This window comes from Capra hircus, chromosome 10 (genome assembly GCF_001704415.2).
Source record: "Capra hircus breed San Clemente chromosome 10, ASM170441v1, whole genome shotgun sequence".
In the NCBI taxonomy this organism is placed as follows: Eukaryota; Metazoa; Chordata; class Mammalia; order Artiodactyla; family Bovidae; genus Capra; species Capra hircus.
This window is the reverse complement of record NC_030817.1, coordinates 55,724,550-55,737,361: the sequence shown is the minus strand read 5'-3', so window position 1 is coordinate 55,737,361 and position 12,812 is coordinate 55,724,550. Positions and strand designations below refer to the sequence as shown.

General features: G+C 44.4%; 1 protein-coding gene across 3 annotated transcripts in view; it reads right to left on the bottom strand.

Annotated features, from left to right (window-relative positions):
• TLN2 (talin 2) overlaps positions 1 to 12,812 on the bottom strand; it is a 498,389-nt gene that overhangs the window by 139,586 nt on the left and 345,991 nt on the right. For all 3 annotated transcript variants that reach the window (XM_018054292.1, XM_018054294.1, XM_018054293.1), the window contains exons 20-25: positions 12,373 to 12,540; positions 10,677 to 10,971; positions 7,647 to 7,813; positions 4,061 to 4,189; positions 2,749 to 2,862; positions 627 to 740 (exon numbers count right to left, since the gene is read on the bottom strand). In XM_018054292.1, coding sequence (XP_017909781.1) covers positions 627 to 740; positions 2,749 to 2,862; positions 4,061 to 4,189; positions 7,647 to 7,813; positions 10,677 to 10,971; positions 12,373 to 12,540 — 987 coding nt within the window. The remainder of the gene's footprint in view (positions 1 to 626; positions 741 to 2,748; positions 2,863 to 4,060; positions 4,190 to 7,646; positions 7,814 to 10,676; positions 10,972 to 12,372; positions 12,541 to 12,812) is intronic.

Here is a 12,812-nt window from a genome sequence, read left to right as displayed (position 1 = left end):
AAGCATGACACCTTTGGAGAGGGTATACTCACTGATTCTTGTTTGCCTGGCTATGAATAGTGGCAGGAGATATTCTGGAAACTTGTTATAGTGTTAGTCATACAGTCGTGTCCGACTCTGTGACTCCATGGACTGTAGCCCACCAGACTCCTCTGTCCATGGAATTCTCCAGGCAATAATACTAGAGCAGGTAGTCATTCCCTTCTCCAGGGGACCTTTCTGACCCAGAGATCGAACCGATTGAACTGGGGTCTCCTGCATTGCAGGCAGATTCTTTACCATCTGAGCCACCAGGAAAACTCAATGAATAATGGCATGACATATTCCAGAAACTAGCGAACCTAAAGCAATACCGAGTACTAGGCTGTTCTCAAAAAGTGGAACTGGTTACATGTGTTCCCTCAGAGAAGAGCAATATAGATAGAAAAATGGAAATTTCCCTATACGTCGGCATCTTGCTTTGCCAAGCTCCATCTCCCTCTCCAGGTCTGCATACTATGAACACTTTGCTCTTGCTCTAGAATCTGTGAAGTCCTCTCCTAAAGGATAAAGGGAACCCCCTGCCCAGTGTGGGGTGGGGTGGGTTGTGGTCCTGGGGAAGAGCAGGCCGAACGCTGCTGCAGTACCTGGAGGAAGTTCTGGCTGGAGATGATGAGAGCCAGCTGGGCGCTCAGGTCTTCTGCTTGAGCTTGGCTCCCTCTGACCCCCTGGACCAGCTGAGGAATGTGATCGGCCACCGCCTGCAGGAAGCAAGGAAGATGAAAACTGAGCACATCCGGGATGGTGAATTACCAAAACAGCGTGTGGGGGCAAATGCCCCAAGTGATAATGCTCTGTAGGTGTGCCTTCACTCCTGGGGGCATGCCTGGTCCAGACCCTGCATTCACGCAGCAGCTGTAGCCAGCAGGGTCCCTGCCAACACTGAGTCCCAACACAGTACCTGTGGGTAGGTTCCTCCTGCACACGCCCTACCCTGTGGTCCTCCAGGTCCCAACACACCCAGCACAGGCGATCCTTTGTAACTTGGCCTGAAAACAATTTCCCCAGTAGCACCTCACACCATCCTGACTCCTGAGGATTGAAAACCCTAGAATTAAAGAATCTCTCCAATTTATAGGTAAATTAGAGATTTATTCAGTCCCATGATCAGAAGAAAGTGAGAGAAATACTCAGCTAACAGTATACTTGAGCATGTCAATTTCTGACTATGTGGTTATACTTTCTGCCCATCAGCTTTCATGTCACCATGGTTCCTCTTCCTCTGCTCTCATTTCTCAAATGGGGAAACCCACTGCCCAGGGCAGGGAAGGGAGTACAGCATCCTGTGGTGAGAGCACTTGAGAGAGACCACGTCCACCGTGCAGAGGAGGTGACGGCCTTTCACTCCGAGTTCTCCCACATGCCCCTCTGTGCCCACGCCCCATCTGCCTAACCAGGCCCTCAGAGCTCATGGCACAGAGGCCAGCACCCTCAGGAAGGGCCCAAGAGCAGCCCACCCTGGTGACATGCTCTTTTCAGGAGTCCATTCAGGCAAGAATCTAAAAACAAAAAAAAACTTCGAGGAGACTTTCCATGGATCCTCTCCAGGAATCTGGTCCACTTTCCTTTCTGCACGGCATCCTGATAGACAGCAATGCTCTCATCCCCTGACAGGGATACCCACAGGCTGAGTATGTTCAGTTTCCTCATAAAATGTATAGGTGAGGGGTTTCATACTATTTACCTGGACACAAGTGGCATGTGCTCTCTGAGAAGGGAAATGCCATTTTGCTCTCCCTACTGGCGGCTGATGCCAGGCCCTGATAGGGAACCATCTCCCTCCACAGCAGGCGCCTGACTCTCAGAAAAAGCCCTCCTTGACATGCACAGCCCCAAGGTCAGGGTCCTCCTGTATTGCTGAGGCTTTTCTACCAGAGAAAACTTGCTCCCTAATGAGGGGCTGGGCTCAGAGACCCGGGATTCGGGACTTAAAGGGTCCTGGGTGGTCTCCCTGCAGAAGTAAAGCCATTTCTAAAGCAGAGGCAACAACACCCCTCATGCATGCAGCATTTCAGAGGGGAGTTGAGCAAGGAGAGAGAGGGCTCCTAAATCTAACATGTCCCTACACCCAGGTCCCACGGAGAACTGCAAACACTTGCGGGAGGCTTCAGTGAGAAACGGTGCCAAGATGTGGGCAACAGCTATGCAACGACAGCGTGCATCTGGCACTGCTCAGGGCTCTCCCGGGAGTCAACTGTGGGCCCTCAGGGAAGGCGGCAGCGGCGTGCTGCACCCTCGGCCACACTGCGGCTTCAGCATGGAATCAGGGCCTGGTCTCAGAAGATCGATCAGGTAACCAGAGTAAGCCCCAGAGCACAGCAGCACTGAGACCAGGTAGGATCAATAAATCCAAGACTGAAGGTACATGCCACTGTTCAAAGGGAGGGAGGCACTTGGGAAATTGATGCTTCATTACTGCTTCAGAGCCCAAAAATGGCCTCATAATCGACTGTCCTTGATTTGTGCTCACAAAAAGGAGGCAACAATGCTGGTAAAAACATTGTGCTTTCCTTCCAAGTACAGGCCATCCACTTAATAGACAAAAGCCAGATGTGTGTATGTGCGGGTACACCTGAAACATGGGAGCCAGAACAAACTGGATTAGGGGCCTGGATGATCGGTCTTAACTGAATTAGCCGGGCACCACGTGCTCTAATGCTATCAGGGTATCCTTCAGCAGACCTGGCTCTCCGGTGGCCAGAGCCTCACCTTGCAGCTCTGCACCAGCTGCTGCTGGGCCGCAGGGTTCTTGTTGGACACGGCTGCGTTCTGGGAGGCAGCGATGGTCTGTGTGGCTGCAGCAGCAGCCTGCTTGGCTGCAACCTGGGCGGGGGAGGGGAGCGGGATAGAGAGAGGAGGTGAGCCAGGGTTCTTGTGTGCAAACACATATATACACTGACATACATTCTCTCCACTAAAGGGGGGCAACGGACAGCTATAAGAAAGGGAGCGCCAGGCACAGACTCCACCCTTTCAGCACCACTGACATCCTAACCTAGCTGAGTCCTGATGTCTTCCTTTGGTTTATGTTGCCTGGGACAAATGAAAAAGAGAGGCTGGCTTGAGTGTCCAAGTTCTGGTGTTCATTTGTCTTTCTACAAAAGACAAGGGACAAGTCCTAAGACCATATGGAACTGATAAGCAGCACCAAGCCTAAATGTTTTAGGAAAAAGGCCTCTCTCTCACATGAGGCATGGGCTGCTTTCTGGGTCAAGCGCCAGGCACACACACTGGTGCTCCTGACTTGCCTGGGTTCAGAAGGGCCCAGGCCTTTCTGGGCCTGGCATACTTAATCATGTCGACTCTCCAGTCTCCTTCTGCGGACATGGAGGCCAGTTGTTTTCTGGAACCCAGAAAACTACACATGTTGGGATTCCTCACCAGACAGGCAAGTTCTGGCCTCAAATCCCCCCAGATTGTATTCTAAGAGTCTCCTGTGTACATTTGTGAGATTCATTTTCTAAAGAATTTGTACCTATTACTTTTTTCCCAATAAATGAGCATTCTGAAAAATGACAAAAGTATTTATTAGTCCCTTTCATACCTCTTTATTCCCATCTCCAGTCTTCAAAAGTGATTACTTTCTATTGGAAGTCCTCAAAGAACATTACCTCCAACAAAATATTTACATTTTAGCTACATTTTTACACTTTTTTTCTGAACATGTACATCCCTTAATGCTAGGGGAAAACATAAAAACCCCAAAATCATGGTTCCTCCTGAAAGAAAATTTGAATTTTATTCAAGACTGTTAAACTTTGAAAAGATCTTGGCTTTGCGCAAACATGACCTGAAGCAGTTTTTCAAACTGTGTCAATGGATCTAAACCACTGGACCTAAACGTATGGTGGCCCTAAACCAGCTGTTCAAGCTGCTCATGGCATCTAATACCTTAAACTGTGTCATCCGTATTGATCTAGCTTCCTTTGGATGGGCATTGCCTTATGAATTCGATTGTTCTTTCAACAGACTCTCTGCAAATCTAAAGTCTAGCAAACCAGGCTCTTTACTCCTTACTGACCTCCAGTCGGTTGACGATTTTTTTCTTAATAGCATTCTGGGCCGCAGCATTGGTTGCCACCCGGAGACCTTCGGCAGCTTCTCTCAGCCTTTGCTGCTGGTCCTCGTTCTCAGGGTTGGCTGCAGCCCCCTGCCAAGGTGAAAGCAAAGATTCCAGGAGGTCCAGGGGGCAATGTGCCAAAGACACTGAATTTATGCCTTCAATTTTACTTTTTCCTAGGAGTACAAGATATCTCGGAATGCTCCGAGCAGTATCTTTATGACAAAGATGTTTCCTCTCAATAAAAAAATATCTACCAGGGGACGGGATGTTTCAACAATGCATAGCTAAATAGGAGAAATCCAATGGTAATGCTTAAGATCATAGTCTTCGTCATCCATATCAATTACCCTGTGGTCAGAAACCCACGGTTTAAAACATGTTAAGTCCCTCCTGCTCACATCTCTCGGGAAGAACTATATTTTAATTAGAGTGACAGACACATATCCTTGCTGAAAGATTGTCCTGTCCTGCTGCACTGGCGAATGAGAATGGGCTAAGATTACAGTATAACACAGGGGCCCAGGTTGGGGGGGAGGAGGGAGAGGAATGCCATTCAAAGTTCTATGAGGCAATGTTGTTCAAGAAAGACCGTATCTAAAAATTACATTTCTAGACAGCCTGAGTTGGCAAATGTGTTCAAGTAGAATTGGTACCCAATTGTACTAAAGTAACAAGAGAAATTAAATGCTACTATCCAGGCATGGAAAGGGGAGGGTTCCATGCACTGCTGATGGCCCTGCTTCCCTTGTGTAAGCCCATGGCTCTTTTATCATGTTGCTGTAGAAGTCCAAGTGGATTTTACTTAGATAAGTAGGTAGAAGAGAAAGGCTAAAGATAATGTAGGGAGAAGATAATTTTACTGCATGATGAGTGAGTGTGTAAGTCTTAGTCACTCAGTCATGTCCGACTCTTTGTGACCCCATAGACTATATAGCCTGCTAGGCTTCTCTGTCAATGCAATTCTCCAAGCAAGAATACTGGAGTGGGTAGCCATTCTTTTCTCCAAGGGATCTTCCTGGCCCAGGGACTGAACCCTGGTCTCCCGCATTGCCGGCAGATTCTTTACCATCTGAGCCACCAGAGAAGCCCCAAATCAACAAAAACGTAAAGCTTATCCAGTCTTCTACCTCCACCGGCAATAAAAGCATCAATCAAGATTCTTTGCACAGGGCCTGCATGTTTTGTGACCAGCACTGGATGTATATAGATGAACGAGTTTCTTTCCATGAACATTTTCAGGCTATAATAATTGCTTGCAAGGCAGAAAGAAACACACCAATTACTGAAAATCAATTTTTTGAATGTCTCCATTTCCCATATGGCCACCTAGCCAAGTTTACCAATTTGCAAAAATTGACTTCTCTGAGCTATGGTATTTATAAGAAGCCATAGGAATTCACACTGAGTGGAACAGATCTAACACCTATGGCAGAGTTGTATTGGCAATCTTCTTGGATGGAATCTCTCATTCTTTCAAACTTAAAACCACTTTTACTAGTCTTGATTTTGTGTTTCTAGCAACTAAAAAATTGAATCTTTGCACTTCACATGTGAAAGGATTGTTAGGGCTCCTTTTGCATTCTTCTGCTTTTATGAGAGTCATTTTTTCTGGTCACTGGGTATTTTTTTATCAATGCCTCCAGTGTTAACTTTGTGTTCCAGCAGCAGGAAAGCACCATTTCTGTACTTTATACTGACGTGCATGCCTCGATCCTTCCTTAGCAATGTCTTTTATGATGAACATATATTAGATATGGGGTACTAATTTTGGCCTGTAATCTTAGTTACTGATTGTTTGTATTTTTTTCTTCACATTAAATATATTCTTTGTAAGTCTAACTACCATATATTCTTTATTTTTCAACAAAATTCAGCAATTAAAATATTGCCATGACGACTTTTAACTAGAAGATTAAAATAACTTAGAAAAACACTTAATTTGTCCCATTTAATATAAATAATCCAAAATAACAAATACATTGGTAAGCTGGTATATGCAGTGAATGGGTCTGGGGACCACTACAAATCTAGGAACAAATGTGCACGTTGGTCAGCTCAGTCCTGGTTATGCGATAATAAGCTTAACTTTGCTCTTAGCTCTAATTTTCTTATCTGTAAAATAAAGGACGGACTAGACTTTTCACTCTGGAGGAGAGCATGGCAACCCACTCCAATATTCTAGTCTGGAGAATTCCATGGACAGAGGAGCCTGGCGGGCTACAATCCCTAGGGATGCAAAGAGTTGAACATGACTGAAGCAACTCAGCATGCAGACTTATCATTAAAGTTCTTTCCAGCCTAGCAAGTAATTTTTGTGAACATGAGGGTTTGCTTGAAATGGCTTTGTTTAAACTTAGAAAGAAGAGGGGGAAAAAAGGAAACAAAACTAGTAACAACCTTAAAAAAAAAAAAAAAAACTTACTATAATCCAAAGGTCTAATGTGTATTTTTGCTAAAAGCCATGGTTAGAAGCAGAGCTTCTTGGCAGAAAGAGGGATCAGAGCAGAGGAAGGAAGTTCAGACTCTGCCCCTCCCTGGGATTCTCTTCAGTCCTACCCAGGATATATCTCCAAGGACTCTCAGCCCCTCAGGCAATATAATAATGAGTTAGACAAGGAGGAAGGTCTATTGGATATCACTGCATGTCACAGACATTGGAAGTGAATGAAATTCACATACTTGGTTGAGATACCCTACTGTTCTGTTAGAAGCCAAGGAGACAGGCTAAGCTGTGGGGGATGGATAACGAACCTGAAAATACATAGAAATACATTCATCATGTTACCTTGGGGATATGAAGTTGAAGGTGGTTTCTATTTTCTTATTCATATATATACATGAATTTTATAAGGTATAAAATTATATAAGGTAATTACATATAAAATTATATATAAGGTAATTTGCTGAATTTTGCCTTTATATATATATATACTCTTTTTCAGATTCTTTCCCCATAGAGGTTATTATAAAATATTGAGTACAGAGTTTCCTCTGTACTATATGTGCTATACAGTTAGTTCTTGTCGTATAGAACTTGTAGTTCTATCTCATGTATAATAGCATGTATATATGAATCCCAAATTCCTAATTTATCTCTCCCCCACATCCCCTTTGGTAACCACAAGTTGGTCACTTATGCAAAATCTTGGAAGAAGTTTAGCTGAGAAGTCAAATGGAGGGTAAAGTGACATTAAGGCTACAGGAAGAAAACAGGTCAAAATGAATTTACTGTTGAAAATCTCAAATTTAAATTAGTCATCATTTTCAATAAAGTCAATGGCAGTGACTCAATGGAAAGAACACATGCTAAGCAGGGATTCTGCTATCTATGGCTGAGTCAGCACCGTCGCCCTAAAGAGTTTCATTCATGTGTTCCATGACTTCCCTGTTTCCCACTTGAAGAAGGTTAAACATTACAAAGCCACATAGACTTTAAACAAATAAAAACACGCATTCTGCTACCCACTCTCTATCCTGAAGGTAACTTTCAGATTCTTACTTTCAATAACGTTCACTTTTCAAGTGAATAAATCCAATGTACTACCTTTGCAGCCTCCACCATGCGAGCTGTGGAGTCAGCCAAGAGTTTAGCTGCTGCCAGGAGCTTCTTGGAATTCTCCATGTCAATTTCAGCTTCCGCGTCTGACCTCATGGCGTTGACGAGGTCTGAGGTGGCCTGGGCCAGGACCCGGGCCTGGCGTACCATTTCACCTAGAGGGTGGGACAGAGGATGCAGTCTGTGTGTCTGCCTCTTAAAGCTCAGGGGAAACCTCAGGGGCCAGTACATTCTCGTCTCTGCTTCTCTGGCAAAAAGGACAGAGAAATGAGCCTCCATGCTCCATTCGAAGCAATGAAGCCAAGTCAGACCCAGAACCAAAAACATTCCCTGTGGCTGCCAGGCCTGTCTACCCCAAAGGCATCCAAGTTCAGTCTCTAACTGTGCGGGATAAAGATGACATAAGTAACCTAAGAGGAACTTTTTATAAAGAGAAGGCAGGGAACAAGATTATGTGGATTTATTATGTGCATTTATGCTTAATAAATACTTATATAAAAAATACTATTTTCCTCATATCAAGAGTCTCTTACACCAAAGCCCCTGTGATAAGCTCTTTGAGTAATGTGCATAGAAAAAAATTATCTTTTAATTTTGAGCCTGCCTAACATCAGATGAGTGGTATCACATAACCCACTCTATTTGTGTCTCTTGGCTCTAACTCACAGAAAGCTCAGACCCCAGTTTCATGCTCAGATGCCGAGATCTGCTTTGGCCCAGTCTCCCTCTCAGTTATTTCTTTTTTTTTTTTCCAGTTATTTCTTTGCTCACTCTTTCCTTCCCAGCATTGGTTTTGATCTTGTTCTTAGGAACTGTGATTTTATTGAAATCTGTTTCAACTTCCTTTTGGAAGTGGGAGGGCTACCATCATATACATTAAAAAATAAAACGATTCAAATATGAGCAATATCCTCCTTTGGGTCATATGTGGAGAATCTTGAAGCACTATCAGCATGAAGTGGGAATGGGAAACTTCATGAAAATCTAAATGTGCTTGATTCAAGGCATCCTGGATTAGCTCCTGGGACAATGAAAGGACATTAGTGAAAAACTGGTGAAATCTGAATAATGTCTGTAGTTTAAAGAACTATAATGTACCAGTGCTCATCTCCCAGTCCTGACCAATGTCCTGTAGGCTGAGGGAGATGTTAAAGGAAACAGGGAATAGTAAAGGAAAAGTCTATTACTCCAGCAACTTTTCTATAGATATAAAAAATATTCCACAATATGAAGTTTATTTAAATAAAAGAACCACAAGAATCCACTTCTTAAATCACTCAAGAAAGATGGAGAAAAGCACTAGGTAGTTTTCTTAAAAAAAAAAAACAAAACAAAACTCAACTGCTCTGTGCTGATGAATAAGTACAAAAGTAGATATCTTTCAAACTACTGGTGGGGTTGCAAACTGTGGAACCTTTCTGGAGAGAAATTTCAGACATGTTTAAAATTAAAAATGTACATACTTATTGACCCAGAAATTCAAATGATGGGAACCTGTCCTATATATACTCCCCAAAGTAAACAGAGGCATTTTTGCAAGAATCATTACTATATTAATTTTGTAAAACAAACAAAAATTTGGAAATTACCATTAGAAAACAACTGGTTAAGTAAATTATGATGTATTCTTGAACTGAATACTATGCTCCCATTAGAAAGAATAGTGTATAGGTCAACAGGCAGAAACATTCTAATATATTCAGGGAAAAATGTTGCAAAAGAGTATATGTAATAGAACTCCATTAATATGGAAAGAAAGAGGATGTTATATACACATACACCTATATCTAGGAAGGAAGACTTAACATTTCTGAACAGGTAAAACAGAAATTGGTAAGTGGTCATTTCCAGAGATTTAGATGGGATAGTAATGGGCTGGGTCTGCTGCTGCTGCCGCTGCTAAGCTGCTTCAGTCGTGTCTGACTCTGTGCAACCCCATAGATGGCAGCCCACCAGGCTCCCCCGTCCCTGGGATTTTCCAGGCAAGAACACTGGAGTGGGTTGCCATTTCCTTCTCCAATGCATGAAAGTAAAAAGTGAAAGTGAAGTTGCTCAGTCATGTCTGACTCTTTGCCACCCCATGGAATGCAGCCTACCAGGCTCCTCCGTCCATGGGATGGATTTTCCAGGCAAGAGTACTGGAGTGGGGTGCCATCGCCTTCTCCGGGGCTGGGTCTGGGGAGACTTAATTTTTAACTAATAGGCTGAAAAGGTTATATATACATATTTGTGTGTGTGTGTATGTATGTATGTATAGTGATGTTTGACATCTTAGGAAAACTTTTCTGGTTGGAAAGAAACTGCCCCTCACAAAGCTAGCAAATAGAGATAGGAAAAGGTCCAGCCAAGAGTATGGTGGCAAACTAACCAATCCAGAGCTATCCTCTATCTGGCCCCTACAGCCAGGAGGCAATATTTCTCTGCCTTCATCACCCCAGAGCCATGGATCAGGCAACTTGGGATCACACCTATAAGCAAGAGCCAGATGAAACTATTTAGACTAGTCAAACCTAAGTTGTTCATCTTGCTCCATCTTGCTTTTTCTACAGAAATCCCAATAAAGGCAGTGTCCTGAGCTCTCTCCTTAATCCTATCTCTTGCCATCTGGTCAGAACCTGATGCTTCCCTTGTGACCCTGTGTGACAGTCAGAGACACCCTGACTGGGACCTCTGAGTATAATAAACTTCCAAGCCTCATTCTTGCGTCTTCCTGTGGCAACACCAACTTTACCATAGCCAACATGGACATTCTGGGAACAAAAGGGATATACTGTGCACCTAAATTTTATATATATATATATAAAACTCTAGATGACGTTAAGTCTCTTGGTGTTGCTTGGATGGACAGATTAGGAGCCGATCTTTCCCAGCTTCAGAAGAAGGCTCTGACTGAGAGTGATTAGCATTTGCCCTTTTACCAGGCGTCCAGGAAACCATCATCTGACTTGCTCACAGTCAATGACATCAGGGAACCCCAAACCGCCTGGCCCACCCACAGCCCACAGCCCAACTCCTCACCAGCATCGCCCATGGAGCTGAAGATGCTCTCGGTGACGCACATGATGGTGTCGGTGGCCTGGTCGTAGCGACCGATGGGCTCGCCTCGGCTGGCAAACTGTCGTACGTGCTGCAGGAGATCGTGGAGGGCCTGGCTGACCACACTGGCAGCCGCACTGACCTGCTTCAGCAGCTCAGTGTCGTCGGTGGCCGCCTGGCAGGCGCGGACGCAGTTTTCTACAGAGCGATCCACAAGCTTCCCTGCTTCAATCAGCTGCTCCTGGCACACAGGGGAGCTGATGGTGGGGCTCACGACCTGAAGCGAGACGGGAGTGGGTCTTGGGCACCGTATCACAACTCTAGGTTCTCCAGTGCCCACTAGCATTTCTGCCATGTCCTTCCCTGCCCTGGGCCTCAGTTCCTTACTTACAGGACCAGCGATTAAACTGAACCATCACGGGAGGTTTCTCATACTCGACCATTTCACTTTGTGATTTTTAGATGCCCACTAACTTTCACCTCCATTAGTGCTCTATAACCACTGATACTACTGACTACTTCTATAGAGAGAAATTTCTGATATTTACCATTCACACCTCCTCCTCTTGGGAACCTCTGAACTGAGTCTTCCAAGCTGAGATAAAGACTATGTCAAAGAATTATGATTTTTTTCCAGATATATTTCCTGGAAGTCTGCTTCATGGTTTAGAGAGTAGAGTGGGTTGCATCAGCATCTGTGAAACTAGGCTGGTGAACAAGGAAAGCAGGAGGGAGACCATCAATGATGCCTCCGACTGATGCTGCAAACCCTCTCCTAGGACTGGAAATGCCAGGGGGAACCAGATTACAGAGCCATGCGTGTATGCTCGGTTGCTCAGTTGTGTCCGACTCTGTGATTCTATGGCCTGGAATCCACCAGGCTCCTCTGTCCATCCATGGCAGGAAAACTGGAGTGGGTTGCCCTTCCCTTCTCCAGGGGATCTTCCCGACCCAGGGACTGAATCCATGTCTTCTGCACGGGCAGGAGGATTCTTTACTGCTGAGCCCTGAGGGAAGCTCTTACAGATCTGTACAGTATGTTATATCGTCAGGTGGAGAAACTAACACCTACCATCCTGTGATGCATTATCTCAGCGAAGATACACGTGGTTGAGTGCAAAGGGTATCTGAAGTTAGACCAGCCTGATTTGTAAGCCTAGTCCAGGCACTTATGATTTCTGTGGCTGTAATCACTCAGTAACATCTAAGGGCCTCAGTTTCCTCTTCAGTAAACCAGGGGTGATGGTGCTACATGAGGTACTGTGTTATACAGAGTGTGTACATCCTAATGACAACCATGAACAACATCATTATCCCTCATTCTGATACTGTGCAGTGCAGAAAGGGCTCCCACTAACTCTGCAGATAATGCTGTAACGGCATAATCCAAGAGCTCTTTGTGCACAGGGGTAAATAAGACATGCTGTCAAGTCTGAAGGGGAGATACAGCAATTTACATGTAGAAATGGCAATTAGACACAGAAAAGTACCATTGCTTCAGGGCTTGAGCAAGGAAAAAATTATTAGAGTGGAACTGGACAGCTTATGCTAAAATACTACCATTTCACCTGAAAGGCACCTGAAGCAAGCTCTGAATCTTAGGCAATTTTAACAAGTTCTGCCCCTGTTTCCTCTCACAAACACTCTGAAGAAAGGGCTGGGGTGCCCGCCAGCTTACCTTGGCGCACGCCACTAGCTGGGAGGTAGAGAGGGCGCACTGGGTGGCCGCAGCGATCACCCTGTTCTGCAGGACCGTGTCCTCAGCCACTTGGGCAACATTCTTTGCCTTTAGTACCAACATGGCAGCAGCATTGGCAACAGCTTTAGCCAAACTCATTAAAACGTCCTAAGAAAATGAAAACAAAAAATAGTTATTTATATTTTCCCAGTCATCCATCAGAGCCGGAAAACAAAGCACTTAAATATTTTATGAAAATTCCATTCGGCCTTTTTCCTTCAGTACTTTAGAATAAAACTTTTTCCACTTATTTTACTGAAATGTCAAGTTAGTTTGAGAGCTAATTAAGGAAGGAGACTTAATCCTAATACTACAGTCTCCTATACTGTAAGTAGCATAGGTTTCAATCTAAAATAGGTTAATTTGAAGGAAGGGCTTTT